At 34.4% G+C, this 26,155-nt stretch overlaps 1 protein-coding gene across 1 annotated transcript in view; it reads right to left on the bottom strand.

Annotated features, from left to right (window-relative positions):
* Positions 1-256: 256 nt before the first annotated feature.
* LOC134848531 (uncharacterized) overlaps positions 257-26,155 on the bottom strand; it is a 29,432-nt gene continuing 3,533 nt past the window's right edge. Inside the window, exons 3-4 of the mRNA XM_063866031.1 lie at positions 14,344-14,771; positions 257-658 (exon numbers count right to left, since the gene is read on the bottom strand). Coding sequence (XP_063722101.1) covers positions 456-658; positions 14,344-14,731 — 591 coding nt within the window. The 5' untranslated portion in view covers positions 14,732-14,771 and the 3' untranslated portion in view covers positions 257-455. The remainder of the gene's footprint in view (positions 659-14,343; positions 14,772-26,155) is intronic.

Genomic DNA, 26,155 nt, shown 5'->3' on the forward strand with positions numbered 1-26,155 from the left:
GTTTTTGGGATATAATTTTGTTGCCTGGTTGTCATTGTTTGCCACCTTCCATCCTCTTAAATTTGTAAAAGTTCTTTTAGTAGAAAAGTGGAAGCGTTGGTTAATAATTGCGTTACGAATTAAGTCGGCGGCGGATTACATAATCGCTGGTTTCCTCGATGACTTCGATAGAATAAATTGACAGATTTTTTTTTTTTTTCAATTGAAAATCATTCAGTTAAACTCTGGTTTTACTGGCTTCATTTTCAGCTAAAACTTCAGCAATAGTTTGAATTTAGAGATCGTTTACTTGAATAAGAACGGTTACTTGATATTTTGATATTGTTGATATTCATAACGTTTGGAACCTTGTTATTAGATTAATTTAGTATGCTAGCTAGTCATCATCAACTGATGGCTGCTGCTGTTGTTTGTCCTTTAATTGAAGACCCGGGGATTCGTCCAGGCTCTGAATATCAGTATTTGTACCAAGGGTTTGAGTTATACCCGCGGCTGCTTCGCTTGTCCAGCAAGTTCCTGGCATGAGCTCTGGATTCATATTTGTCCAGGATATTTTTGCCGATGAGGAGGAGATCACGTGAGGACATGTAGGCTCTGTCATTAACTAGGTCGCTGCGTAGTTGCATTTGAGGCTGTTCTGATAGAATTGACTGATCATCTGAAAAAGAGTCATAATTCCCGATGCAAACAAAAGTTAATTGTTCAATAGATAAAGAAAAAACGAATAGCCGTTAGATAGACTATCATCAGACATTTTTTATATCGATGCTTTTGAATATTTGCCATTGTGTTGAATTGATTGAATTTGATGAGGCCAAAGGTTTGGGCGATACAAAATGGTTCAATTGAAGAAAAAAATTTCACTCCTATAATTATTTACATGGTATAAATGAAATTTAGCCCCAAGTTTCTCATCACAAAATGTGTCGTTTTTAACAAAAAGGAGGCAGAGAATGAGAATGCACTCGCGGGTCCAGATCATCGCAGACCGCAACAAAAAGATCTGACTTTCATTCAATATCTCTATTTCAAAACAAACGACTTCCAATATCTGCGCCTGTTATTTTTCAAACGTTTGCAATTTATTTAGGATCAAGTTAACATCCTCCCCCCTAATAGACCAAGTTAAGATCCTCCACCCCAGCGCTTATTTTAAATTAAATTTGCTAAGCGCTGCGTGTAAAATGCTTAAATCTGATTGGCTGAAAAATCGAGCTAAGAACCAAGTTAACATCCTCCCCCCTAAAGGCATTTGGGGGGAGGGTGTTAACTTGGTCCTTTATTTATAATTTGAGCTGAAAAATCTCTTAATCACTAAATACATGTGCGAGATGTGGACGGAGCATAGAGTTGATCAAGTAACAGTAGGCCGAAAAACTGAATACAAACACACCGCGTAAATTTTTTTGAGTTGAAATTTTTACAGCCTCCTCAGCTGGTCCTGATAGTTAAAAAGTTTATTTTTTCAAACTCAATTTTTTTGTCTAAACCTTAAGAACTTCGCATTGTCTTGAAATAGTCCATTGCAAATTATCTTTTTCTTGTTGTTTATCAAAACCATAGGTAGCGAAACTGAAGTTTTAATTTGTTTCCCCTTGAGGATTTTTCTAACTCCCATCAAATTATGGTAATAAAGTTGAAATTCCAAAAATTGATAAAAGGAGAGGGGATATTCGAAGAGATCCAATTTAAACTGTTTGTTGTTTAGTGTCAATGAACGCAGTGAAAACTTTTTCATGGATGATGATTATTTTTTAGGAAAAAGGTAAAAAAAATAAAGGCTTAATTCTATGATTGTTTTGCTGTTTATTTCCATGGGTTTTCAGACTTAATAACTGGCTATTTTATGATGGAAACCCGTTGAGCGTAAATTAAGAGACATTGAATGTAGTGAAGAGCACTCTTATATATGTCTTGATGTTTTTTTTTTCAGGAAAGTCTTTGATTTTTCCGGAAAATTTGATTTTTCGCGGTTTTACTTTGACTTGTTTTTTTTTTATTTCAGTTCATTTACTTTGTTAAAACGGAAGGTAAACTCCACGATCGAGCTGCAAAATTGCTAAGGTCACAAAAAACTTGATCAATTTTTAGTTCCGAAACTAGTTCTTAATTTTCAGATTTTCCAGCGGAACAAAAGTTTGACATTTATCCAGTTTTCTCAAATTTGGTATGTTACAAAAAACTTTAAATTATAAAGCGTTTTGAAGTACGCGAAGGTTGATTTTGCAAAAGGATGGAAGAGGTCAGGCATCGGAAGTGAAGAGGTGTCCGCTTCCTTCCCATTAAAAAATCACCACTAAAATTTTCGAATCGTTGTCGTGACTAATGCTATTGAAACAAAGTGTTTTCTTTCGCTCTAACCCTGGTTTTATGGACCAGATTAAGATCCCCACCACATCCAGTCCACCAACAATCAATAAAACTGCGTATCTCTGCATGCAGAATACTCTGTCGCAATTGACTGCAAATTCTTGCATGGAACCAAATGAACATACGCCCCCTAAACCGCTTTGGGCTGCAGGAAGTTGACTTCATCCAAACTTCATTAGTAAAAGGAAGACCAGAATGTTAACTTGGTCCTTTATTTAAAATTTGAGCTGAAAAATCTCTAAATCAGTAAATACTGTAGTAGAGGACGTTTTAAGGAAGGAACTTTCTCAAAGTAATGGGACGGACGCATCGTCGCTATTGCGAAAAAATTTTCGCCGGAGGAATTTTTTGGCTTGAAGGGCAGGGTGGCCATGATGTCAGTGCCATCAGTGCTAGCAAATTAACATCATTGCCAAAAAAAGTTTCGCCGCTCTTCTTAACTTAATCATTAAAAATGGAAGCAGGTTTACACAGTGAGGTTTGTTCAGAGTTAACATAAGTAGATCCTTAACGAAAAAAAACTCAATTTTGATACATTGTCCTGAGAATGCAATTTTCGAAACGTTAACTGTTTTTAATTGTGGTAAAAGTTGGGTTAAAAAAGACAATAGTTTTCTTTTTCGGATATCATTGGCAGGCATTCATTTTATCAGCGCCATTGTCATTGCCAGCAGTGTCAGTATCAGTGCCAGGGGGTGGATAGGCCGAGGTTTGGAGCAAAGAGCTAAATATCTAACCCTCTCCCCCCTCCGCCAGCGTTGCTACTGCCCAAACACCTTTATTAAATTGAGTTGATTTTTTATGTTTTAATTACTTAAATGATTGGGAGCATTATATCAATGGTGCAAAAATTAACCAAATAGGGTTAATTTGATAAATTGTCGAAAAAAAATATTTTTTGAAATATAGTAGCTCCTCCCGCAACTGCGCCTTGCTAAAAACTTAATTATTAATTATTAGAATTATAAGTGAGTTCTGGTGTTCATGTGCAAGATGTGGGCGGAGCATGGAGTTGACCATAAAAGTAGGGGGCCGAAAAACTGAATACAAACACACCGCGTAAATTTTACTGAGTTGAAATATTTACAGCCTCCTCAACAGGTCCTGATAGTTAGAAAGTTTATTTTTTCAAACTCAATTTTATCTAAACTTAAAGAACTTCGCATTGTCTTGAAATAGTCCATTGCAAATTCTTTTTTTCTTGTTGTTTATCAAAACCATAGGCAGCGAAACTGAAGTTTTGTTTTTTTTCCCTTGAGGATTTTTCTAAATCCCATCAATAATAAAGTTGAAATTCCAAAAATTGCTAAGGAGAGGGGATATTTGAAGAGATCCAATTTCACTTTTTTTTAAGTGTCAATGAACGCAGTGAAGACACTTACATGAGTGGTGATTATTTTTTTAGGAAAAAGGTTTACGCGGTTTGACTTCTGATTTTTTTAAGTTCTGTTTTTGTGTTCTAGAGAAACTAGGCAAGTTATTATTTTTATTAAGGGACAGAAAGTTGGTAAGATATATCATTTTGAGGGTAACAAAATTGGTATAGTAGTTAATACCTATGGTGCTCTCACAATTTTGCACGAAAAAGCGAAGATGGTCGCTTGCTTATTGAGGTCAAAGTAAAAAGGTAAAAAATAAAGGCTTAATTCTATGATTGTTTTGCAGTTTATTTCCATGGGGTTTTTTAGACTTACAAACTGGCTATTTTATGATGGAAAATCGTTGAGCATTAATTAAGAGACATTGAATGTAGTGAAGAATATTCTTATATATGTCTTTTTTTTTTCAGGAAAGTCTTTGATTTTTCCGGAAAATTTGATTTTTCGCGGTTTGACTTTGACTTGTTGTTCCGACTTTCGATACAAAACTAACGGAATATTCGTGCTCGGGGTGGGTTTTTTTTTTCTTCAGACTTTTTAAATTTCGACTTTTTAACTAGCCATTTTTGACGGAATTTTTTTATATCATTCGAAAGGTATTGTTGTCCTGAGCTCAAATTTGAAAAGATATTTCACCTGTGATCATTTTTCATAAAGTTATGGGGGCTTAAAGATTGCCATTTTGACCAATTTGGGACAATTAACGCGCGATATAACTCGCGCTATTAACGCGTAAGCGGAGATTTAATCCGTCTTATAAATCGTTCCAAATTGGTTGAACGAAGCTTATTTGCCAGAATTGATTTGTTACAAGGAACAAAATCTATCTTTTTCTGTTTTATATGGCGTGTGGGGGGATGATTTTCATAAAAAGTTTCAAAAAAATTTTCGTTTTTATTTTATTTCATTGAATTTTTTAATGTTTATACTGCTGCTCCATAAACCTTAAAAGGCAGTCGGAACATTCAGGGCTTCGCCCTGATACGAGCAGTCTTGTTTTTAATTTCAGTTCATTTACTTTGTTAAAACGGAAAGTAAACTCCACGATCGAGCTGCAAAATTGTTAAGGTCACAAAAAACGTGATCAATTTTTAGTTCCGAAAGTAGTTTTTAATTTTCAGATTTCCCAGCGGAACAAAAAATTGTTATTTATCCAGTTTTCTTAAATTTGGTATGTTTTACCAAAAAACTTTAAATTATAAAGCGTTTTTGAAGTACGCGAAGGCTGATTTTGCAAAATGATGGAAGAGGTCAGGCATCCGAAGTGAAGAGGTGTCCGCTCCCTCCCCATTAAAAAATCACCGCTAAAATTTTCGAATCCATGTCGTGACTAATGCTATTAAAACAAAGTGTTTTCTTTCGCCCTAACCCTGGTTTTATGGACCAGAAGATCCCCACCACATCCAGTCAGCCAACAATGATTAAAACTGCGTATCTCTGCATGCAGAATACTCGGTCGCAATTGTCTGCAAATTCTTGCATGGAACCAAATGAACATACGCCCCCTAAACCGCTTTGGGCTGCAGGAAGTTGACTTCATCCAAACTTCATTAGTAAAAGGAAGACCAGAATAATTTACTCGGTTGATGTTGTCGAAATACAACGCTTCCGTACAATCTTTCCATGTCTTCTTATTCTCTATTTGCTTAAGATTAATTTGAGTTGCCTCCATGTGGCTCTGTTTTAAGAGTTATCAGCATTGGAGTGTCGGCTCGGTTTAGGGGGTTTTCGCTTAGATAGCGCTTGAATCTTTATGCTCAGGGAAATTTTTGACAGATAGAAGGGCGTGTAAAATATCACTGTTTAGTCGACAAGCTAAAGTGACAAATGCAAGTGAGTGTTATTAGAGAAAGATGCATTCCATTACTTTCTATTTTTTAGATGGCGTTTTTGAAGTTGATTTATTGAGACAGTTAGATAGCACCGAAATAGCTAGCAAGCCTATTGAGCGCGGAAATCTGTTTTTTAAAATGTCAGTGGTTGGCAGATTGATGGACTACAAATAGCATCGCCGGAAGAGCCTAAAAGGAGCCTAATAAAATGGCGTGTGCCAATTTTTATGACAACCATTTCGTTTTTCGGCGTATTTTTGGCGCGCGCTCCCCTTCAAAGTTAATGTATGTTAGCACCAAATGTTTTTTCAACGAAATTTGATGCTCAATCGCCCAAAAATTGATGCAGTAAAATGAATGCCTTGGAATTAACTGGCCGCCCCCTAGACATGAAACCGCACAGTGTAGGGTTTCACCAATGAAACATTAAAGTCCAATGATCTCTGTGGGTTCGTTGACCCATTTTACTCCAAATGTGTTCAATGGTGCCCTAGACGCCAGTCTTTATTGGAATCGAGGGTAACCTAGAATACCCCGCCGCCCGCAGTTATTCGATTTCTTCAAGAGGAAATTGGTTTTAAAATTTCCGCTGCAATACTGCTTGCCTCTTTACTCCCCTAAATGCAATAAACAATAAGTTAATGATGTAACCATTTATTCAAAAGGTTATATACTGCGACGAAATGTGTTTAGAAATGGTTTATTAAGCATATGCGAATTTTGTACCTAGTAACGAATCTTCCCCCTCCCCTTTTTCACAAGAAGCGGGGGGGGGGGTTGAGGAGTTAGAGATCCAACATTTCTGATGTTTGGTGATGGTTTATTTCAGATCAGAAATCCATTATGTACTTCGGCTTTTCAAAGCACAACCTGGAGATGACTGAGAGCATAAATTGGGTCAAGCAAATATGCAATTACAAACTTGGAAACGAGAGCAAACAAGACCATGATCTCAGTCTAAAATTAGCGGCCACTAAATCGACGCAGCAGTCAATAGACGTAGATATATTTCATGGCCCTTTTGCATGGGCGTTCAAGGAAGAGTTAAAAACCTGCTTTCCTAGGTGTACAATTAATCGTCCTTTGAAACTAACTCAAACTCAGAAACTTAATCTTGAAAACTACGCCGCAGTGTTGCGTAGTTCTGTCAAGTGTAAACTTTGGTTTGTTTCCATATTTGGCTATGAAAGTGCTGTTTTTGTAATAGCGACAGTGCTAAACCAGCTCGAAAACATATTATCGACAAGTGAAAAAGAATCGAATGTTTTTGATTATGATTTGGAGAATGTGTATGGCTTTGAAGATTGTAGAGTTATTACTGAAAGCGCCTCCTTTCTGAATTTTCTCTTCATAACCTTTATTATTACAACTTTTATTATAGCTATTTTGCTATTCATCTTATCAATGTGGTACTGTGGTATTATAGATTTGCCTTTGAATACTCCTGATTACTGAATTATTTTTAAATTAATTCTCTGAATAATTGATTACTTAAAAGTTAAGTGAGCAATTAGAAGTAAACGAATTTTGTAAAACTGTAACAGAATAGTATTTTTCCGCAATTAAAAGACATCACGTTTGATCTAGATTATTTGAAACAATAAAAAACAAAACAAAAGACTGCTCGTATCAGGGCGAAGCCCTGAATGTTCCGACTGCCATTTAAGGTTTTTGGAGCAGTAATAACATGAAAAAATTAAATGTAATAAAATGAAATGAAAATTTTTTTTTCTAACATTTGAAATTTTCTTTGAAAATCATCCCCTCACACGCCATATAAAGTACAAAAGAATAGATTTCGCTCCTGTAACAAATCAATTATGGCAAATGAGCTTCTTTCAACCAATTTGGAACGATTTCTAAGACGGATTAAATCTCCGCTTACGCGTTCATAGCGCGAAATATATCGCGCGTTAATTGTCACAAAATGGCAATCTTTAAACCCCCATAACTTTACGAAAAAATGATCACAGGTGAAATAGCTTTTCAAATTTAAGCTCAGGACATCAATACCTTTCGAATGATATTTAAAAATTCGGTCAAAAATGGCTAGTTAAAAAGTCGAAATTTGTCTGAAGAAAAAAAACCCACCCCGAGCACAAATATTCCGTTACTTTCGTATCGAAAGTCGGAACAACAAAACAAAAAAGTAACCTTTCATGAATCAATTGTCTGTGCGCGGAGCGGAGTTCAAAAGTATTGATCATAAAACTCAAAACGACCTACAAAAAATTTATTTAAACAAACCATTCAGAATTGAAAATCTAAATTCTATCTTTTTAAGTTTCTCGTTGCATAAAAGGGAATATTAAATAGTTTCTGTAAATTTTGGGCTCGGTCGAAGAAGACAAAAATGAAAGCTAGAGTTAAAATTTAAATCTAAACGTGTTTAAAATCTGATTGTGGTGGTCGTGTAATTGTTTGTGTGCATGTGTGTGTTGCTTTGAAGGAATAATTAGCTGCTTTGGTAGCTTTCCAACTTCAAGTCGCTGTTTTCCACGGTCTAAGACTTCGATGACCTATTTTTTTACCGACTGACCCTAAAAGTTTTTTAAGATGCGTTTGACGCGAAGATAGTCTATTCTATTATATATTCAAATGCGGGCTTCACTATTTTGCCATGTTTAAGTTTTTTCAACTGTATTGATTTTGCATCTGTAACGAAAGAATGTTTTCACGTTTAACCTGTATCGTTTATTGCAACAGTTAAGAGTTTTTTCAATTTCCCAGTTTGAATTCAATGTATATTTCACAATGTTTGAAATTAGCAGCTCATTAACTGGATGCTTTCAGGGTTCCGCCATTTGTTGCGAGTTTCTTTTCCGATTATGAATACCCAAAAGTTTTTAGTATAAGAGATACGACAATTTTTTTTTATTTTCTTCAAGTTTCAGAAAACAAGTTTAAAAAGTTCCGTTGAGTTTGAAAATCCCAATACTGTAGGTGGGTAGTGTCAGGGTACTCTCAGGGGTTGAGAAATTTGCCTCCAATTATTACTATTCAAATCCTTTTAAAAAAACATCATCTCTTGAAAACTAAAGTATTTTCATTAAGTTTGAAATTCCGAACCCTTAACTTGGATACTGTGAGGGTGCTTTCAGAGTTTGAAATTCTTGCTTTCAAATGTGACGTCTCAAATGCGTTTAGTTACTGAGATATGTCGTTTTTTCATGATTTGTTTAAATGCACCAATATTGCTTCCTGAAGTTGAACTATCGAGTCATATGTAGAAGAATTTCACCTTTTCGTCCAGGTTAGGCATGCCCTAAGCGCACTTTTGGGGCTAACAATAAAAACAGTAACATAAACAAATGTTTTGATTCTGCAAGTTTCAGAGCCACAAATTTCTACAGCAGTTGAGATGCATACGTGAGGCCCGTGGTTCGATTCCTGTAGAGCCTTTTTGCAAAACTTAATAAATCAATCTGCCTTTTTTTCTTTTTACCAAACCTTTAAAATTTTTTGGGGGTTAACTAATAGTTTTGGAGGTATTTTACACATATAATATTGCTCTTAGTTGGTATATTTTCTGTATTTTTCAAAGCTTTGTGCTTGAAAAGGGCGGTGAGCTGTTTATTTTGAAAAATTTTGTTTTGTACGAACTTATTAAACAATAAAAGGATTATATTTGTTAAATAGACCAAGTTAATCTAAGAACGTTTTTCTTGAATCGATATATGATGTTTTTTTGAAAGTTCCGGGTTCAAAATGATTTTTCGAAAAGGTTACTTGCATTTTTTCCCACAAATCATGTTAGAAGTGCGCATATCTTGAGTAAAATTTCAGATATTTTAAATTAGTGTTCCTATTTTGGTGCATGCTAACTTTATGTGTTCTCATTAAGTCCCGGAATTTTTGATGTTTCAGTAAACGTAAATGTAAAAGTTTGAAAATCAGCTGCAAAGTTTTTGTCTGCCAGCAATTTTGAGGCAATATCTCTTAGCTTCTCAGGTTAGGTTTTTACTATGTTGAACTATTTATCAAGCAGTTTTTGTCTAATTTTTTTATCGTTTTTTTATCTCTTTTTCCTCCAGCCCCGCACCCCACCTCACACGAGCATCAATTTTATGGTCTAACGAGTGGTTTTACAAGGTTGATTATCAAGACATAATATGTTTGTCATGGCTTAATTAGTCTGCATGTCAATTTTCATGACAATCGGACAATGTGAACAGTAATTTAAATAATGAAAATTTGCAGGTGGGTTGGGGGAGGAAAAAGAGCCGGGCTGGCTAATTGAAGCCAGTTAAGGAAAGAAGAAAGCTATAGTCATCAGTTTTCTAAGTAATTCAAGATCGAAGTGAATTTGAAACAAGAGCACAGAAGAACCCATCACAATATTTAAAGCAACTGCGAGGGGAAAAGAAAAATTGCGAGGGGAACTGCGAGGGGAATAGAAAAATTTATATCAACTGAAATAAAAAATCAGCTTTTTTGGGTACTAATAGTCGTTGAAATGAGACATCGGGGGGGGGGGGGGGGGGGGGGGGAGAACGTTCTCTCAGGGATTGTGGTTCACCTGACCTCTTAAAGGGTATCTCCTTTAACTTTTTGTTACGACTTCAATTTCAGGTCGACCAAACTGCTATTACTTCTTAACCTGTCTTCGGTGCTTAAGTGCATTATCGAAATCTTCAACAAATTCCTCTAATTGTCATTTTTGACCTTTTTAATTCGCCTGCAACGCTGAAAAGTTTGACAATTTAAAAGGACCTGTAAGAGCTCGGAAAATCCGATCTTGATAGGTTTAAGTAAAATGGACAAAACATTGGACAAAATTTTCGAAACGCTTTACAGACAGCATTATTTTTCGATGGATTTTGTTTTCATCAACTGAAGTCGGTAGTTAATTTTACGCAATTGCATGAAATCACAATTGACACTTCCAAATCTAATTGCATTATAAGCTGTGGACCTGGTTTGACTAAATTACCCTTTATTTCAATTTGCTTCCAAGTGTAGTTCCCAAGTTTGCAATTAGGTGCTTAAAATTCATTTTTACAAATGCAGTTTTTGTTTACGTTAATAGATTTTTTCGGTTTATTTAAAGAGCACTTCAAGAACAGTAAAAGCCTTTCAAATGGTATCTAAAAAGGCTGTCTAATAATAAACGCCTGTCTTAGGACATCAATGCAGTCAAAAAGAGGTCTAATAGAGGTCTGAAATAGATGCGCTAGAATACAATTCAAAGCCAATTACGATATTTTGGTCGAATAGTTCACTTGAAAATTCCAATCAGTTCTGAGTTAAGACCGAAGTGGTTAACTCATAGAGTAATTTCGGATAGGGTACACCGTCTGCTCGTCACGCTATCTTATTTTCGGCCAGATAGATTCGTGCAACTTCTTAGTCTAATACCGATCCTAATCTTACTCTTATATCTACTAGTCTCAAGGTGTTTAACTAGTCTCTGCTAGGCTCAATAGATCTAGAGTATACCGGCTTATTGCGGCAGCTGAAGTTCTCTGGGAGAGGCAACTAATTTCTAAGTTAAATTCAAATCTCTCTGGTGCTGAAATTACAAGTAATTTCAGCACTTACAAATAAGTGGGTTGTTAGTTAGATGGATTATGATTGGTTAATATTAAATATTTTACAGTGGTAAAATATCTAATTTATCCAATAATAAAATGTAGTTTAGATCAGGTTCCACCCATCCGGGGTTTACAGAGTTTTTTAGAACTATCTTTCTTCTCTGCAATTTGAAGGATGGATGATGAACGTTGGTATTTGGCGAACATCATTTTCTTATCCGGTTCCTCTTGGAGAAGAACGCTCCAGGACGCTGGAATTATGGATAAGAAATTATTATGTCGTCATTCGACAACGACTGTGATCCCCAATGAAATCAATCCGATTTCGAAATGGTTTGCTATGACAGTTTTTTCTGCATTATGAGGAGAACTTGTTTTGTGTGCAACCTCGTCTGGGAATGGCGTGAAGATCGTGTGTGGAAGGGATGCCTTGTAACTCGGATCTGTACGTATACTTGATCATCGAGGTGGTCATTGTTCTAGTTCAATGAAGTCCTTTTCTGCGAAGTCAAGTCGTACTCTAAATCCTTTGAGTTGTGATTGTGGACGGCATGTCGGATGTTCGGCAAGACGGCAAGAAAATCATCAGCTTGTTTTATTAGAAATTGAAGTGTTTGCGAAAAAATTTGAAAAATAAGTGTATTGGTTTGTCATGAAGGTCAAATGTTTTTGGTCAGTACAATCTTTTTGGCTGATTGAAATTCACATAGTCGCATAGTTGATGAAGTGTCTCTAATTCGGAGAGTGACATTTCTTGAAAAATTCGACTAATTGTGTAGTCTAACTTCATATCTAAGTGGATATCATAATGAATATTACCAAAATAGGTGCTATTCATTAGTGATAATTCTTGTAAACGTGTGCTTTTACTGTCATGTGGTTTTAGTTTTCCACTAGGTTGACCTGTGCTTTTTTGAAAGTTAACTGGGATGTATGATGTTCCTTCATTTATAGGATGACTTGTGGCATAAGGGTCAAATTTTATTTTTCCAGTGGTCATGTCGAAACCTTTTTCGTATTCGACAAGTATTTCAGAGTATTGTGTTTTATAAAGTGGATTTCTGTATTTACATGCAAATTCTGTTTCTTGATAGATTTGGAAACATGTTAATTTGTTTTCTATATCATGAATATTTCTAAAATAATTATTTTGTTTTCGGGATGGGCTTACTTGTTCGTATGGAATTGATTCTATAAAATATTTTTCGTGAAATTTTATCATTCGAGCGTGTATTTTTGCTACTTGAAATGTTGTGCATGTATCTTCGGGAAACCAAACAATTGTTGCTTGGGTCCTTGTTGTAGGGTCACAATAACCTTGATCATTTTTGCAAGGTAATCTATTTCCTTGATAGATCATTGTGTTATCAGATAAATCTCGTGTGAGTTGTACTTTTTCGAGTTGTATTTTCCAATCGAAAAACAATATTTGTTGATATCCTTTATTTTTTGTGTCTGCTTTGCAGTTTGAGGGGTCATTTATTCCAATGTGTGGTATCCAATGCTTATCGTGTATGTCATAAGTTAATTTTCCGTGTGCGCCGTTATATGGGTATTTTTCGTCTAATTGAATATGTCCTTGATATCGTTCAAGTTCTGCTTGATGTACAGAATCGGCAAAGGCATGAAAATTTACTATTGTTCTGTCTGTGTTTTTATTTCTTGTTAGATTTAGTCTGAGTAATTCGTTTTTACAATCGTCGGGGTTTAGATGTAAAAGTCGTTCTATGTTACTTTGTTAAAACGATTCGTGGTCAAGTCGGTTTTTATTTCCGTTTGAAACTTGTTAACAATGTACTTTCTTTTCGGAAATAAATTGTTGCTGTAAATTTATATCCTGTGACTGTTGTTGCTCGGGCTTTTGAATACAGTGTTGCTATTACATTTGTAGTTTCTATAGCTTGTGGTTCTGTTTCGCATTGTGATACTTGATTTATTGCATATTTGTGTAGTTTTTTTTGTTCGTTTTCTTCACAATCATAGTGTGTTACTAATAAATCTTGGGGTCCTGTGCGAGGAGAAGGATTTGTATTTTGGTCGGAAAATATTAGAAAAAAGATGTGTTAAAACATTAATATTTTTAGAATATACATGTGTATGATAATCCTGAGTATGGGTTATAAAATGTTATGTAACCAATTGTGTTTTTTGTATATCTATCTGTTATATTTGGTGGACTTAATGGGTAGGGGTGTTGGACAATATTATTAAGTTTGATTGTGATTTCAAATTTTAATTGGAGACTTATTTTGTTGAAGTATTTGAATATTGTGTTCTCGAATATCTTCGTGGATATCTTGTCTATACTGTAATCTATTTTGGTTAATTCTAAGCTAATAAGGTCTTATTCGAGACTTATGGTCGCACCAGATGAGTTAAGACCGAAGTGGTTAACTGATAGAGTAATTTCGGATAGGGTACACCGTCTGCTCGTCACGCTATCTTATTTTCGGCCGGATAGATTCGTGCAACTTCTTAGTCTATTAACGATCCTAATCTTACTCTTATATCTACTAGTCTCAGGGTGTTTAACTAATCTCTGCTAGGCTCAATAGATCTAGAGTATACTGGCTTATTGCGGCAGCTGAAGTTCTCTTGGAGAGGCAACTAATTTCTAAGTTAAATTCAAATCTCTCTGGTGCTGAAATTACAAGTAATTTCAGCACTTACAAATAAGTGGGTTGTTAGTTAGATGGATTATGATTGGTTAATATTAAATATTTTACAGTGGTAAAATATCTAATTTATCCAATAATAAAATGTAGTTTAGATCAGGTTCCAGTTCCATTTTAGGTAATAGTTTTTTTTTTCAGTTCTTTCTAATCTTTTTGTAATTAAAAACTTATGTCGTAAAGTTCTGTGGATTTAGCGAAGTTGCTCTGCTCAGATCAAAAAAGTGGGAAGCAATTACGGCATTGGTTGAGTTCTAGTTTGGTTTCATTTTAAAGGCCTTTCTGTCGAGACGTCGGTTCTAAAATGTATTTCAAAAACTTTTTTTAATTGAGAAAAAACTGAGAAAATTTGTTGCTTAATGGAATATCGGTCCCTTCCAAAGTTTGCGAAAAAAAACAACCAACAACTTCAAATTAAACAATCATTTTTTAATGTTTTTATGGAAGTTTTCTAAAACGTAAAAAAACGAAAGAAAAAAAAAACAAATGCTTACAAAGCATATTGTACAATTTGCACAGCAACAAGCTACTCTCTTGTAACAGCAGTTAAACTTACCTTGAGGATAGAATTTGTCGCGGCTTTTAAATCGGTAGTCGTCAATGGGATCCCAGAGCAGTACCGTATTGTCTTGGGGTGGCGTATATGTTTGTTCACGTTGCAGAAACGATCCCCCCATCAGAGAAGCACCTCCCCCTCGCTTTTCAGCTCCTGTAGATTTATCGTCTACTTTGTGCACCTGTAGTCGTATTGCATCAACACCGCATTGGGAAAACGTCAGGATAAAAGCGGCGAGCCAAATAAAGGCAGCGAGCTTCCGAAAAGGATTCGCTTTTAGATGCACTGGAAGGCAAATATGTGTCGCGCTAGATTGCGGCCGAGCATTACACGACGAGTACAATCCATTTTTCATCATATATTTTTGTCCTCGTTTCGAGTTGGCCATTTTTGTATTGAGATGATAAAAGATCGCTCTGGTAAGACTGCTGAAATAAATCATTAGAGTTATAATTTGAAGATATAAAAACGATGTAAAAAGGATCATTGATTAACTAGTGAGAAAAACACCAAAAAATATCTAATTCTTTGATTAATACCACACACTATTATACAAATCAACAATCTGGGAAACATTATATAAAAAAGTTTGAAGTCTATTTTAATTTGAAATCTGATGTTTATCAATGTCGGGCGAAACAAACTTTGTGCAAAAAAACTTTTGATAAGAGGTTGAGCTCGAGCGTTAATATGCATAGCGGAATTGATTTTAGTCAGAGTCTTGGAAAAAAAATCCATAATGAGCAGCTGGTTACTGTGCAAAAAGAGCAATTAGTTCATTCTTTTTGAAAATTGTTTAAAATTATAAATGATGCTATCTGGTTCCCGTTATTCTTTCGAAGAAAAAGACGGAATATTTGAGCTCGGAGTGTTTTTTTCCCCAGACAATTCTTGACTGTTAGCTAGCGCTGTTTGACAAAATTTTTTTATCAACCGAAAAGTATTGTTGTCTTGAGCTCAAATTTAGAAAGATATTTCACCTGTGATTTTTTAAAAGTTACAAGTGTTCAAAGATTGCCGATTTGGGAAATTTAACGCGCAATATATTTCGGGCTACTAACATGAAATCGGAGATGTAATCCGTCTTAGAAATCGTTTTTAAATGAACTGAGGTTTGCTATGTGGTCTTTTTAGCTCTTTTTCGGGTTTTTTTTTCAAGTTTTCATTATTTTAAACGAACAGTACTTCATAGACTTTAAAAGGGTCTGAAAAATCGATACATTGCCCTTATGCATGCAGTTTTGTCGGATCTTAATCATAAGTTCCCCATTATGCATAGAAAAAAAATTTACAACCCATTCTTCATAAAAATCCATTTCAAAAACATCATCAGGAAATTAAATTTATGTTTCCTTCTCGTATTTGCTTAAAATACCCTCTAAGAAGCCAGAAGTTGGAAAATGGAATCACATTTTTACTCTGAAAGTTATTTTAAACTGATCAGTTTACTGTAGAAAAAAAAATGCAAAAAACTGAAAAATTTCACTGTAAAAAAATTCATGTCAAAGGCGATGTAGGTTTATTTGAAGGACAACTCTAAATGGAATCAGTAAGAAATCAAACTTTAATGCATATATTGTATACAATTAGATATCTAGGAGGACACGGATTTTGATATGTGGAATTAGCTCTTATAAAGTTGTTTGTCCTGGGCAATTTTTTCCAGGGTGATTTCATCCTAGACCCGATACCATGCTGTTTTTAGTTAAATGCTAGTTTTGTTAAGTTTTTCAACTTTTGTTTTTCCATCGTATTTTTTTTTCCAATCTGATGAGCTCCTTTTCAGAAAGTTTGAAGTAATGTCCTCTAGAATTTAACATTTTTAGATAGCAGGTTGTCGCCTTATAAGTTTCTTGTAGTTAGTTAGACTTTTTGTAGTTATTTTAATTAATATTTTTAGGTGTGCCTTGCTTTCTAGCTGCTCGTCTTTGTTGTTGTACGTACTTTCTAGGAAAATCACGGAGTAATTGTGCTCAATGGAGTCTTTTTTTAGAACACGTTTTTCTCAAGCCCTTATTTAACGGTGTTTTCATATCCTATAACAAATGTTGGACTCAAATTTATTAAAGATTCTACAAGTGAATAGTTTTGTAAACTAATGGGGGCTTACAAATTCCCAGTTTGGAAAACTTAAGGCGCAATTATTTGCCATTAACGGGGGTAAGCGGCAATTCAGTTCGGCTCAGAAAAAGTTCCAAATTGAATTAAAACAAGACTGCTCGTATCAGGGCGAAGCCCTGAATGTTTCGACTGCCTTTTAAGTTTTATGGAGCAGTAATAAAAAAATTAAATGAAATAAAATAAAATGAATATTTTTTTTCTAAAATTTGAAATTTTTTATGAAAATCATCTCCCCACACGCCATATAAAGTACAAAAGGATAGATTTCGTTCCTTGTAACAAATCAATTATGGCAAAAAAGTTTCGTTCAACCAATTTGGAACGATTTCTAAGACAGATTAAATCTTCGCTTACGCGTTAATAGAGCGAAATATATCGCGCGTTAATTGTCCTAAATTGGTCAAAATGGCCAAAATGGCAATGTTTAAACCCTCATAGCTTTACAAAAAATGATCACAGGTGAAATATGTTTTCAAGTTTGAGCTCAGGACAACAATACTTTTTGAATGATAATAAAAAATTCCGTCAAAAATGGCTAGTTAAAAAGTCGAAATTTGTCTGAAGAAAAAAAACCCACCCGAGCACAAATATTCCGTTACTTTTGTATCGAAAGTCGGAACAACAAGCTATATGGTTTCGTTTTTAGATTGAAGGAAGTAAAATACTGTTTTACATAGAGTATGTAAAATAATCAAATTTTATTTTTAGCTAGCATAGTTTATCAAGACGGCAAGAAAATCATCAGCTTGTTTTATTAGAAATTGAAGTGTTTGCGAGAAAATTTGAAAAATAAGTGTATTGGTTTGTCATGAAGGTCAAATGTTTTTGGTCAGTACAATCTTTTTGGCTGATTGAAATTCCGGTTGCAATCTAAACTTGCCCTGGGGCAGTTTCGCGAGTTTGAAATTTTATTAATGTTAAAATTTTCTTGATTTTTTCATCTTTTTTGATAACCGCATATGTGATTTTGATTTTCCCCATCTGTTCATTTGCCTGGTCAGTTTTTTAAAACAATTTGCAGTGTTTCAGACTTGAATGAAACGTTTCCATTTTTTTTTTAGTTCGAGTACATATTTTTTGTCGTGTTTCTTACTCAATTTACTTGTTAATTTTTACTCATTTTAAAATATTTTTCTTGTGATCGTTTTTTTTTGTAAAGTTAAAACGGTTTTAAAATTGCCAGGTTGACATATCTGCGCGTTAACTGCCTGCGGCTATGTAGTCGGGCTCAGCGAGCTGCTCCAATTTGATATGAAGCAAGCTAGTAGAAACGATTACTACGTTACTTGCAGCTACAAGACTACTGGTATCAGGGGTTCGCCCTGAATATTCCGGTGTTCCGACAGCCCATTAATGTGTATGTTCGTTTTTTATTGAAGTGACGTTTTTGGGAAATATTTTTTAAATTTAAAAACCATCCCCATGCGCTATTTATAAACATAGTGAAACAGTATTTAGTAACGTGACAATTATGGCAACTAGCATGCCTCAATTCAATTTGGAACGTTTTCTGACCCGGGTTAAATTGCCACCTACGCGGAGTATATCGCGCGTTGATTATTCTAAATGGGAAAATTGGTAGTTTTCAAAACGTCATAGCTTTACTTAAAAACGACCAGGGTTAAAATATTTTTCAATTGTGAGCTCTCAAAAGCTGTCTAATGATCTTTAAAAATCCCTTCAAAAATGGCTATTCAAACAGTCAAAACTGGTCGAGCGAAAAAAGCACACTAAGCACAAAAACTCCGTCATGTTCTTAGAAAGTCAGAACAATAATATCGATTCATACCTTGAATAGCGAATGGGCGAATGTTTTTAACATTTTGTTTCCAAAATTTCGTCACTTTTAAATTTTCTGAAAAAATGAACTATTGTTTACATATAAACAATCTGATGAAATCATGCACAACAATTGTTGAGAAGCTGTTTCGTCTCTGTTCAAAGTTTGGATATCAAGTCATAAATACCGATTAGCGATGACACTGTCACTGGCCATCAACCTCGTGATTATAATGTGTAGGCTCATAGACCGCCTTGCTGTCGTTTTTACCAGAAATGCAGATTGATCACCTACGGCCGCTGATTACGTAACTTAACAGCAATCAGAAGACATATTACTTCCTGGACAAGTGCATCAACTGCAAAAATGACATCAGCTACCAAAGTAAAACATACCCATGCTTGTCATCTTCACTTTTTATAGTACAGAAGTGGTTATTAATGTTTAGTTTGAAAATGCTTTCTTGCAGCGGGTTAATTTGAACTTTCGATTTCTGAAAACATAACGTCAAATGATACTCTTATTTAATATTCAAACTATATTGAAAAATTAAAGCTATCAAATTTGCATGTTAGAGAAGCGGTTAAGACTAGAGAGTTTTGAGGTTTAAATAAATCGGGCAACCAACCAAAGGTCCGAATCAATCAAACTAAACAGTAAAGGTTTTAAAAAAACAGTAATACGCTGCGTCTTCCTATATTTTGTAAAAACATTGTAAAACATTATGCAGAAGATGGCCTTAAAAACTATTTCTCAATTACACAAGAAAAAAACTCACATGCGAGCACCTAAACGCCCAAATTGGAAAACGGAGAAAATCTGCGGTCCATTTTCCCCAGAAAATTGAGTCTCTTCTTTGGAATTTAATTTAACTTAGTCATTTTGTAATGAATTTCTTCTTCGTGTGCAAATGACTTAACCTGAAGACCTTTATCATTACGCAATTAGCCATAATATTATGTTACTATAAATAAACAAGACTGCTCGTATCAGGGGAAAGCCCTGAATGTTCCGACTGCCTTTTAAGGTTTATTGAGCAGCAGTAATACATAAAAAAAATTAAATGAAATAAAATAAAATGAAATTTTTTTCTAAAATTTGAAATTTTTTATAAAAATCATCACCCCACACGCAATATAAAGTACAAAAAGATAGATTTCGTTCCTTGTAACAACTCAATTATGGCAAATAAGCTTCTTTCAACAAATTTGGAACGATTTATAAGACGGATTAAACCTCCGCTTACGCGTTAATAGCGCGAATTATATTGCGCGTTAATTGTCCCAAATTGGTCAAAATGGCCAAAATGGCAATCTTTAAACCCTCATAACTTTACGAAAAATAATCACAGGTAAAATATTTTTTCATATTTGAGCTCAGGACTACAATACCTTTTGAATGATATAAAAAATTCCGTCAGAAATGGCTATTTAAAAAGTCGAAATTTGTCTGAAGAAAAAAAAACCCACCCCGAGCACAAATATTCAGTTACTTTCGTATCGAAAGTCGGAACAAAAATGTAAAATTTGCAAAGAAGGCGGAGATTAAGAGAACCAATATTAGTTTTTAGCACCCTTGTCTTTTGCGCCGCAAAGCCGGCTGGTGAAAGAATGATCACCTTTTGTTAAAAAAGCGGCTCAAACTTTCAATAATATGTCCTTGACTATAAAGTACGTAGTCAAGCCATCATCAGGTTCACTATGGACATTTTGGAATGAGTCATACAAAATTATTGTTCTCTCTCTATCAGAAACGTTTTAACAGTTGTAAGTTCCGCCACAAGATCGGTTGATTACAACGCCCCGTCCGAGGTTTTTGCTTTTTGGTTCAACTGTAGAAACCAAATTGTAGTTTTTCAAGACGGACGATCAAAATTGGGTGTTTCAAATCGTCGCGACCAAAATTTGTTATTTACAGACTTTGCAAACGGAAGAGATGTGTAAGTAACCGGCGCGACTCAGGAAATCTTATCCGCGACCGGCGCAACCAAAAAAAATAGCCGCCACTTTTTCCGACTGTTGCATTTTTCTTTACTACAAACTTTTGTATAACTTATGCCCGGCTGCAATTAGTGTTAGCCACTTAATTTTTAAAATCCAATTAAGAACCACGGGTTTCATTGTAACAAAAATTTAGATGGTAAAAACTTCAACTTTAATATATCTATTTTTTCCGTAGTTTCTGAAATTTGAACCTTGTTCATTTTGATCTGAAGTCCTCAAAAAATTGTAAACTCTGCAAACTAATATCCATCTTTTCCCGGACTTTTGTTTGAGATTAGTTTTCAAATTCGAGTTGACAAAACTGCTAACTAAAAAAATTCGTGAATTGAGTCCATAGTAAAAATGCTAGTCATATATTTTTTGATTCATTGAACTTGCACGATAAAAGTACAATTTTGAGAAGTGCTCTCACGTTTTTTTGTTTCATTGTTGTCATATGAGAGAATTTTACTTTTCGAATTTTTGTAAATTTGCATGAAAAACATACAATTTCTTTTTTCAAAATTGTAGGATGAACATTTTAAAAAAAATAATGAGTTTTGAAATTCGTGAAAAAATAATTTTGGCTGTTTTAAAACACTTTTTTGCTACTTTTTTTGATGAAGTCAATTGAAGTTTTTTAAACGAAAAATTACTTATATTTGTCAAATTGGCGTCAAAACTTCTAGGATGTCACCCTAATACAATCGTTCTTTGGTTTCTGTTCTTCACGTCGTTGCAATTTTTTCGCCATAACAAGACTTATAAAAGCATAAAAGCCCATTCATTTCTGTGCATTGCCAAACACAATTCAAAAAGCAGCTAGCAAATGCAGACGAATAGTTGTTTTTCTAAACTACAACCAATGCCGCTATCAATCATCAGACGGATTGGCTGAAAGACAGAGCAACTTGTTGTATTAAAAAACATAAGAAGAACTCAAAAAAAGCAAAACAAAAAAGAAGCATCCATGTCGAGGCCTCCTAACTTTTCTCAGACTTTCAAAATTGCGTAGATCTTAGTTCCATGGCCAAAAATTTATAGTCTGAACAAGCATTAGTAGTCGCAAAGTTTATTTAAAAAGTTCCAAACATGTCCATATGATCAACAAATAATTTTGGAAGATCAGCAGTTTTTCCATAAACGGAGCTTGTATGACTAGCACTTCTTTCATGAATGAATTGGTTCTATAGTCATACAAGTTTCTTCTATGGAAAAACTGCTGATCATGCAAAATTCATTTTTTGAGCATTTGCTAATAATGCTTGCTTAATGCAAATTTGAGACCGCTACTTTTTTCTAAAACTGCGACTGACTTTTGTTTTACAATACGACTATTTTATAAACTATCGGGACCAAGATTCAAAATTTTAGAGTAAAATTGTTCAGATTATGAACTTTGAAAGCTCCTTATTTTGTTTCTGCTATTTTGCTGTTGAGTTCTTTTTATGACTTTTCTAAATAAAACGAGTTGCTCTGTCTTTCAGCCGATGCGACGGATGATTCATGGCGGCAGTGGTTGTAGTCTAGAAAAACAACTATTCGTCTGCATTTGCTTGCTGCTATTCTTATTGTGTTCCGCAATGCACAGCAACAAATGGGCTATTATATGCCGTGTTAGGGCAAGTTGCACCGACGTGCACAAAAAAACCAAGCAATGATTGTATCAGGGTGACACCCAAAAAATTTTGACGCCATTTTGACAAATAAGAAGTAATTTTTGGTTTGAAAAAACTTAAAATAACCATCACAACTCGAAAATCCTTCTGATATGGTTTTGCCAAGCGCATTGTAAAGCGCTTAGGGATTTGTTTTGAAGGTATTAGCGCATTGTTTGGACCAATTACGTAAGATGAATTGAAATTGGAATGATTTCTAAGCCGGAATAATTCGTCGTCCATGTGACAAATGAACAAAAAATTAGAATGATTGCACGCTTTAGTTATTCCAAATTTGGAATGATCAAATATCTCCATAACTTTCTTCTTTGATGGAGATAATTTTTCTGGAGATAAGCTCAGAAGATTTATTCTTTTTCGACGGCAAAAAAATAGTTTCGTGGAAAGTTAGCTATGAAAAACCAGACCGAAAACAACTATTCAGTCAGTCTTTTTCGAAAGTCAAAAAAAACAAGACCGAACTATGAACATTTTTATTCGCTGAGTTTAGGCAAGGCCAGATTTCAATTTATATTTTTATAAATCTTAAGCATATAAAAATAGAAAAAACGGGTGATTTCAGACTTTTAAAAGGCGTTTGAACTGCATGACTATTAAAGCGTATGTCTTGAACATACCAATTTAGGTATTGCAGCAATGTCTGCTTTCTAACTTCTATATACCCCTCGTGTCAAATGTTTACGCCCCGAGGGATTTGTTGTGTACGCGACGGAATAGGACCAATAATTTGTCACTTTTCTAGACCGCGTGTCAACTTAACTTAAGTCACCACTATAAATAATAGCACACTTGTTGTTGCGACCAGGTCACTAGAATTGACTGGAAGAAGCTATGGCGTAGAATGGGTTTTTCGATGGATTTTGAATAACTCGCAAAAACTTGTTAGGACTCAAAGCATCATAATAAAATCACATTGATCCCGATTCAGCTTCCATTTTCTTTAAAACAGCTGGTCAGAAATTTTCTTTTTTAGAGACTAAATTAGCATAAAAAACTTTAACTGTAGAATTTTAATTACACATTGATATTTTTAGATTTTTTCAGCAATCAATGACTCATCTTGCAACGTGTTACCACATTCAAAAACTTGAATAGAAGGTTTTTTCTTTATTTTTCAAAGCAACCAGCTATTCTTGTTATAAATTTATGTCATTAATTAAAGTCATAAATGTCATAAATTAAAGTCATTAAACATTATTTCCGTGAAAATGTTTCCGGACATTGTGAAAATCCATCAATCTTTACACAGAATCCTTCAGCTTGATAAATAACTTCATAAGTTCAAAAGTTTGGTAAAATACGAAGTTTATACTTGATTTAAGAACATATATTTTTTTCAGAAACACGGTATTTATTCAAAAATTAAAATATTAATAATCTGAAAAAAGTCTGAAATCTTTACTGGGTCTTTAAAAAGTTCAAAGCTGTTCATATCAGGACAAAGCTTAAAAACTTTCTTGCGGTGTTTCAAGGAAGTTTTATTGCCTTCAATTTGATAAATATATTTTTTAAAGTTATATAACTTTGGGGTAAGAAAACATTTCGATCGGTTAGTTTCCGGTTAGTTTACAGTCTACAGGTTCCTAGAAAATTAAAACTAGTGCCCACTTATCAGCCCAATATGCATAATTTACCCGGGTTGAGATCACATTGAAAATTAGCGATAAAAAAGTGAACAAAACAGCGATCGCTATTAATGAATTATCGATGTTCATTGCCAAAATAGTAAATTTTATTGATAGATTATCGCTCATTTGGCTAATTTTCAGCAATGAAACAGCAATAGAAAACTTACAAAATGAGCAAAAATAGTAGGCTCCCTGGGTTCGACCCAGCAATAATTACTTGAGTAGACATGTATACTACATCTGATCCACGACGCTTCAGATATCCTCAAGTTATAGCGTTTATTAAATCTCATTTGAAAGCTACTAGATTGAGTTAAAATGTCTTAACTTTTAGAGCTGAGTTTCTACGGAACCATTACTAAAATAGCTTTGAAACATCGCAGGTTTAGTTATGCAAAAAACTCTCAATTAATCGTGAATCAGCGCTGGAAAATAGCGATCACTGCGATACTACAGAAAAAGCGATATTCAACGGCGGGACTTCAACCCGGGTAGCCTTTTTTAAATGCTCTTGACTTTTAAAAAGTTGATCGCAAGAAAAAACCTAATCCAATTTTGATTTCCATATATATAAATTCTATGGTATGAAAAAAGTTACCATTTGAAAAACTTACCAGTTGGTGGTCATGCAAACTAACATTTAGACATTCAAAACTTGTCTGCAGAAAAATTGAGCAAAAATATTCGAAGTTGGAGCACAAACTGTTTAAATATTAATGGACTACACCACAAAAATCTCTATTGGTTCATGAAACTGCGGCCGCGGAAATCTTTGTTTAGCATAAGATGGTAATTCTTACTAGTGAGTGACATTTTCTTCTGAATTATAAACAGTATGATCCAGACAAATACTATATTATTACTTGGTTTATCCTAATCTGGCACTGAAAGCCCAAAAGACCCTGAAAATGAAGAGCGTAGTAATTGAACGGGCGATAATTGCTCTTACCATTTCCAAACTAGGAAAATGTATCAACTATGAAACACGCTCTGTATTTTCCAATTCTTCGGACTTGTCAATTTATTGAATTAAGCGGGGAACGCTAATTCACGCAAAATACTCCTCTCGTGCCGAATGTAAGCACAGCGGAGCAAGCGTATTCTATTTGCCAATGCCTTTGTTACGAATTGTCGCTGGTTACGAATTGTCGTTGTTACGACTTGTCACCCAACCCATGAAAAATCGCCTTATGAATTTATTTGACGCCTAGTTGCTTGCTTGTGCCATCATCGCGAATAAACTACGGATAGACAGTGATTCGGAGTCGACGAAAATAACGAAACTTGTCTAATGACATACTGCATCGAAGAAAGTCAGAGGTCAAAAATGTTGTCTACGTAAAGAAATGTGGGCTCTTTTTGCTCTTTTCAGTAGCAAATTTAGCGTGCACCGTAAAAACGATTTTTTTTGCCAAAACATTCCAAAAAGTGCCTAAAGATGTTGTTTTTGGCCTTTTTTCAAAAACTGCCTCTGGCGCAAAAAGTTTTTTTCTTAAAACAAGATCTTTATTGTGTGTTGAGAGAGCTCATAAAAGAAATTGGTTGGTTTAAATAAACTTCTTTTTTAATATAATGTGTTACGTTCAATCAAAAACTCAAAAACGACTAATATAACATATTCCTGTTTTTCTCAAGAATTCTCTTTCAGCTGATAGCATTATGCCTCACAGCATGGTGTAGTGTCTACTAATGAAGAAGATGCAGTAATTTAATAACTTCACCACATTGTGAATTATAAAATACAGTACAAATTGCGATAACCCAGCATCTACTGCTTCGCTAGTTAAGTCAAATTTAATTTGATTGCATTTTTTGCAAGACTATCATAAATGAGCTTCGCTTGAATGGAACTGGATTGTGCAGAAACAACATCAAAGTTCATTATAAATCACAACTTTACAACTTGGAAAAACTTTTGGGAAAAATATTTCAAAATCCTATTTTACTAACTTGATGGTCTTTATTAGTTCCAACTCCCAATTTAAGCTCTGAATAGTTTTCTGATATTAAAGTAAAATTTTCCTGATATGAATTAAAATTTCACCGCCTGTAGCAGATTGAAATATGTGCAACAGAATGCTGACTCTTTTTTGACCATCTTTGACTATTTTTTCGACCATCTTTGGCCCAATCTAAAAACTGCTTTGCCAAGTCCATTCACGTAAAAATCTCTTTAGGCTCAGTACAAGGATGCCGATTGAAAACTTATAAAAATGTTCGAGAACGCTAGAAAATTATTTGGGGTCAAAAAGAAAGTAAAAAGTTACTATACTCAGGTACAGATGTTACAGCATCAAAGAAAACTAACAAGCTCCTGGCACTGATTACCATTTATTTTGTTAACAAACAAGGAATCGTTTTAATTAACCAAACTGCCTAAAGGTTTTTGTCCTGACTGATCAATGCCCTATCAAATAAATTTCATCTGATTTTGCGAAAAAAATAATAATTGCGTAACCGGTCAATTATTGGAAATAAATGGATGCTTTTTAAAATATTTTCTTTTTTGTTTTCTCTTTTTCTTTGTTTCTCGAACGCCTTCAGTTAATAGAATGTCTTTTGTTCAGAGTTCGCTTTGATCTTACTCGGTTAAAATTGTAGGTTAAGAAGTTCATTGTATGC

This window comes from Symsagittifera roscoffensis, chromosome 6 (genome assembly GCF_963678635.1).
Source record: "Symsagittifera roscoffensis chromosome 6, txSymRosc1.1, whole genome shotgun sequence".
NCBI classification, from domain to species: Eukaryota; Metazoa; Xenacoelomorpha; order Acoela; family Convolutidae; genus Symsagittifera; species Symsagittifera roscoffensis.